The sequence below is a fragment of the Chaetodon trifascialis genome, chromosome 6, assembly GCF_039877785.1.
Source record: "Chaetodon trifascialis isolate fChaTrf1 chromosome 6, fChaTrf1.hap1, whole genome shotgun sequence".
Lineage (NCBI taxonomy): Eukaryota > Metazoa > Chordata > Actinopteri > Chaetodontiformes > Chaetodontidae > Chaetodon > Chaetodon trifascialis.
This window is the reverse complement of record NC_092061.1, coordinates 3576028-3581819: the sequence shown is the minus strand read 5'-3', so window position 1 is coordinate 3581819 and position 5792 is coordinate 3576028. Positions and strand designations below refer to the sequence as shown.

General features: G+C 44.7%; 1 protein-coding gene across 2 annotated transcripts; it reads right to left on the bottom strand.

Annotated features, from left to right (window-relative positions):
• Window positions 1-1470: 1470 nt before the first annotated feature.
• Window positions 1471-5705, bottom strand: gatd3l (glutamine amidotransferase class 1 domain containing 3, like). 2 transcript variants are annotated; one of them, XM_070964475.1, is made up of 7 exons: window positions 5490-5705; window positions 5355-5407; window positions 5149-5262; window positions 4872-5003; window positions 4669-4761; window positions 1826-1991; window positions 1471-1724 (listed from the first exon to the last, which is right to left on the bottom strand). In XM_070964475.1, exons 1-7 carry the CDS (start codon window positions 5604-5606, stop codon window positions 1590-1592), a joined length of 810 nt encoding a protein of 269 aa, XP_070820576.1. In that variant the 5' UTR covers window positions 5607-5705; the 3' UTR covers window positions 1471-1589. The 2 variants fall into 2 exon arrangements, with proteins under 2 accessions (XP_070820576.1, XP_070820575.1); XM_070964474.1 differs by having other exon boundaries at window positions 1471-1991.
• Between the last annotated feature and the right edge of the window lie 87 nt (window positions 5706-5792).

Genomic DNA, 5792 nt, shown 5'->3' with positions numbered 1-5792 from the left:
TGTACCAGACTGAGAGTGTGTTGACTTATTTATTTATTTGGTGCTTCGAGGAAATGCAGTGAGGATGAACACAGTCGCTCTTTAACTCAATCACAGCAGCTAGTTAACCAGCAGGGCTAATCTGGTTAAACCTTTAATCACATACTGGTGTGATGTGGTCTGTGCTCGTGAAACCAGTTGTATCCATATGCTGTTTGTCTCTATGAACTGATTTTAAAATATGTGCTGCAACAAGCCTAAAAACACTGAACTTCTGCCACATGCAGAAAAAGAATAAAAAACTGATTTTGAGTCCTTTGGTCACATGACCTGGGAGCTATTGAGCTGAACTTCTAATGTAAATTAATGAAAAATTACAAAAAGATGAAAAATGTAAAAATAATAACTAGAAACGATGGGGGAAAAAAAACATTAAAAAAGTGCGACAAAATCTCACTTGTCAATAGGCTACCAGCTCCTTCCTCCCTCAAACGTCGGCTATCGAGGCACTGCTGCAAGTACTCTGCTGCTGAGATGCTGTGCCTGGGAAACCTCTTGTTTTTACATTTTACACCTATTTATAATTTGTATTAATTTTTCATATGTAAATATTAGCATTTCAGCTCAACAGCTCCCAGGTCATGTGACCAAAGGACTCAAAATCAGTGTGGGATGATAGTACTCCACTGGCTGCATGAGATACACCTCTTGTTTTTACATTTTAAATCTCCATAATTATTGTTAATTTTTTACATGGAGCGGCTGAGCGTCTGGTAATAATGCTAACATGCTGATGTACATGTTAGCATGCTAACGTTCGCTGAACACAAAGCACAGCTCAGGCTGATGTGAATGTTGTTAGTTTTTCTGACATTTGGTCATAAACCAAACTTGGCCAAATGAAGCCTGATGGTGGCGCTATATGAAAAGTCAGGAGATCACCAAAGTCAGGAGGATTCATCCTCTGGGGACCCTGAATGTCTGCACCAAAGTGGTCTACCAGCAGGCCACATGTATAGCCTCTATTTCAGCCAGTAGGAGTCCTCCCTGTGGAGACAGGTGAGTCACAGGTGTCTTACCTCTGCACTCAGCAGGCGTGACAAACATTACACAACATTGCAAGCGATTGTCCACGCAGTCACTGTTTATTTCAAGGATCTGGGGGAGGCGTTTAACATGTTGCAGGCCTAAGTTTCATGGAGTTTGGAGTCACAGCTCGTGTCCACAGTGGGTGTCGATCCTCAGTGGTTTGTACATTATGTTTTGCAGAGTCCTGCTGTGACCAAACATCAGACGCAGTGGTCATTTAACTGCTGATCCTTCACTTTACAATGTCAGCTGTGTTGTGGTTCACTGTGAGGACAATGAGTCCCTCCCTGCCTGTCCTGTTTAAGACATTCTGTCTCCGATCTGCTTGGACGTTATCTGGACTCGTCACATGTTTCCCTTCCTGGATATAAACCAATGCTAGCAATTACACACGACAAACCATTTGCTCTTTAACTAAAGCATTTATATTGTTTCAGGTAAGAATTGGTCACAGTACAGAGGTGCATGTTGAACATAAACACCAGCTTTCTCTATTTCTTTTCCAGGCTCAAAATGCCACATTACTTGGTTGACATGCGCATGACATGTTTGACCATATTTCCAATGCCGTCAAAGATATAGTGATAGTGATAGTCGGTCTCCCACATGAAGGCAGGGGTGCTGACCACTTTGTTCTTCTCGTCCACATAAGCTTCGTGAAGGAAAGAGTTAAGGTGAAAGCGGGAGTCATTTCAGAATGAAAAAAAAAGACAAAATGAACAGAAACCTGTAGATTTCCACTGAAAGGAAAGGATATGTATGGCTCGCGGCCGTTGTGGCGAGCGCCCATGCTCTTCACGGCCTGCACCATGTTCGTGTGGGGCCAGTTCCCCCAGCGAGTGCTGTCGTCCCGCTCGTAGCCCATGGTCACCTCGATGTTCGGCAGCACTCGGCAGGCCAGCACGGGAGCCATGCTGGCCAGACTGAAACAGGAGCAGACAGTCAGTCGAGGTTTTTTATTAAGTCAAGATTAAGAGACAAGACTGATCAGGGTGTGAGAATAATTGCCTTACCAGCACCCGACAGGAGAGATTCAGAGCCTGAAAAGGAAAAGCTCCCCCAGCATAAAGCACTGGGGCAGCAGTGTGAAGCTCAGGCTTCACTGGAAATCCACTATTACTACCGAAACATGGTCACGAGGCAGGATTACAGACTGTCGGCTGTTTATTATCACCCTTTTCCAATAAATGAAACCATGGGAGGATGTGCAGCACATCTGGACAGAAACATTCATCAACGTTTAGAGCACAAGCACTGCAGCTTGAGGCAGGTAATACACACCTGTGAAGCTTTACTGAGATCCTACAGACTTAAACTTAACTTTCAGTGCAAGTCAGAAGGATCCCAATGACTGAACCTGCTCCTGGACACAAGCTTAGACTGCTGACTGTGTCATTATTCCATAGGAAACAAGCTTCATCGTCATCATAAAGATGTAGTTTGGTGACCTCATGAGCTCCTCCCAGCTTGAACCTGAGAGGAGGTCCAATCAGCCAAAGTGGGAAACACCTGTGCGTGAGCGCTGTGCCTTTAAAGAAATGCAGGTGCTGTTTCACAGTTAAACTTGGTGTTTATTGAAGATGCACACGACAGTACAGTCACAGCCTGGCGTCTGCATGAGGCATTTTTATTTGTGTTTGCAGGAAAAGATGAGGTGGTAGCAGGAATATCAAAGATGGCTCTGTTCTGTTCAAATAAGGGGAGGCAAGATGTTTCTCTGATGTCACCGTGTTTGTGTTTTTGTTCCGAAAACATCAGAATTCATTTGCTCCAGTGGACCAAAAAGCAGCAAGGTCCACACACGGAGCAGGACGTGTGGCGCAGGATGCTACTGGGGAGGAATTTTGAGGTAAGGGTGCATCCAGGTGAATTTTTGAGTCTTAAATGCAACGGGAGTGAAACACTGATGAAATGTGAGGACAGCGGTGAGGTGAGGAGCTGCAGCTGGAGGGGCTGTACTGCGGGGGAGCTGCAGATAATAACTCTGCCACCAGGGGCTAAATTAATGCTTTGAGGAAGATGATCCGATTCTAAATTTAGACGCTGCTTGTTTTGTTATTTAACAAATTCCAGGACATGATTACAGCTCTGACAAAACAGGACAATAGTGGGGGGGTGGGGGGGGCGTATCCTGTCTGCAACAGCAACATGTGAATCACAGTGATGATACTGACTCCTACACTGCACAGCAAAGCCTCTTTGTTCAGCTGTTTGTGTCCTTTATTGTCACTTGAAGAAGGATAAAAATTCACTGACATTGTCTTCAATATTTTTTTCATTTGTGTTCAAATTATCTTTAATGGATCCAACTCGGAATTTCCCCTCGAGGGACGAATAAAGGAATATTGAATTGAATTGAATTGAACTCTTTTTGGGCCTTAATGGCAACAGGAAATGATTACACTGGAATTGTTCATATTTAAATGAAGGCTGCCTCCAGGTCAGACCTGCTCCATCCTCTTCCTCCTCCAGCTCCGCCCTTTAATTCCTGTAATCCTGCCACTCTGCACCTGGCCGCCAGGCGCCCCCTCACCTGAGGCTCTCACCTGCCTGCACAGTCGCCCTGTCGGCCCACGTGTGCGAGCGCAGCAGCCAAAGGATCAGCGTCTCTGCAGCAGATCCCACTCTGCCTGCAGCCTGAGCCTTCGCTCTGTCCGGCCTGCTCTGACCTGCAGGATTTGGTCTGACTGGCTGTGCGTCGCCCAGCATCAGCTTTGCTCTTTAGAGAGTAAAGACTGTTTAACTGCACCTGCTCCTCCTGCTGCGATCAGTGAGCGCACACTTTCACCACACAGCCTCTAACATGGTTCAGAGCAGGTCACGAGGCACAGTTTTACAAACATGCAAACGTATTTTTCTGGCTGTAGACTTTTTTTTTTTTTATTACGTCCTGCCTTGACTTTAGTTATTAAGTGGATTTTTAGTACATTTTCAGATTTGGTGATATTTGTTTGTGAATGTTTTCTTTAACATATTTTACATACTCTTACTGTAAAATACAAATGCAAAGTCCTACGATGGTGTTGAGCTGCTTTAGGCTCTGTTCTCAGGAATATGCCGGGACTGGCATAATATATTTTTGTGGTACTATCTGAAGTAAAAGTAAAGTGGATTTTCTAACAAACAGTTTATTGACAATGTGAAAGTAAATAAAGTAGCAGGTCTAGTAGGCCGCTGTCACTGCGTCTCATAACAGCTTCTTCAGTAATCGGATATATTTTGGCCAAACGTCACAACAATTGTACACAATTTGTCAGTAAAGAAGTCAGACAATGAAAACTGCATTGTCTGACTTCTTTTCTTTTCTGCAGATGCTCCAATGTCCCAATTCCATTACAGGGATTGTTTAAATCTCGTGTGTTTATCTAGCCTAATGTAATCTAATGTAATCTGATTTAAAGTGTGGCAGTCTGCAATTTCGCCTCATGTTTGGATTAAAAATGTGAATTTTAAGTGATTGTAAAGCCCGAAAAAAACAAACCACCGCTCCTCTAATACTTAAACTGATTGTGTGTTTTGTAGATTGTGTGTTTTGTAGATTGGTTTACAGCATTGCTCCCTCATCACTGATGGACTGAAGAATGACCAAAGGGTACATACCCGATTGGCTTGCGTGAACGGTGGAAATCTTTAAGCACCCTTTCCACGTCGTTGTGCAGCTTGCAGTCTTTGCCATCCTTCACAAAGGAGGATCTAAAGAGTTGAGAATTGTAATAATATTAATGCTCCTTCTTCCTTGTTCTCTCTCTTATTTTACACCTCACAGTTTCAAAGCGATTACATCATTTTTGTGTCTCCCTCACAGATTCTTGGTGACGCCGTGGCCTCCAGGAAAGATGATACCATCAAAGCTGTTGACATCCAGCTTGGCCAGGTCTTGCATTTGCATCATTCCTTGACCGTGACTGAAGCGAGCTGCCTCCATCATCATGTTCCTGTGTAACGGCCAGAAATAATCATAGATACTGTTGGAATTAGTCACGTCAGGTGTGGAATCATTCAACGGTTAACAAGCCGCAGGACCTGTCTGTGATCCTGATCCTCATCTCAAAGTGCATCCGTGTTTGCAAACATGCCTACCGGTTCTCGCCAGAGGCCGGCTGCTTCCTCATGTGGTCCATCACATGCATCTGCTGCTGATTTGGAGCAAACATCTGGAAGCGAGCGCCGTTGCGGCTCAGGTGGTACATGGTGCTGAAGACAGAGCTGTCAGTTACTCTCTCTGTGTGGTGACATGTTCATGCAATGATGTGAAAATTCCTGAGCTCAGCAGGCCTGATACTCACTAAACTCCCTCGTGGACATCAGTCCCATCCCACCAGCCGCATCCTGAGAAAACCTGTGATTTCAGAATCACGATGAAGCCCCCAGCTAATACTTTGCCTGTTTTTTCACTGGTCCCAATTTGATATTTCACTTACCACTGCAATATTGGTGTTTCCCCAGTTGCCATAGTCACCATGGTGAACAAAGCAGGCAGGCTGGCGGGAAAGAACAGCCAGGGTTTGTTTTGACAGCAAAGTCCTGGTTGCCAGCATGGTTTAGCTTCAGTCTCACTGTTTGAGGAGAATGTGGGTGAACAGTTTACCACTGAGCCTGCGAAGACTGTTGGTAGTAATGTTGATCTACCTGTGGCTCTCTGTATATATACACCAGAGTGCGGCTACGTGACGTTACCACGTAAGCTCTATTTTCTGAGAAGAGGCGACGCTCCTTTGCCTTGA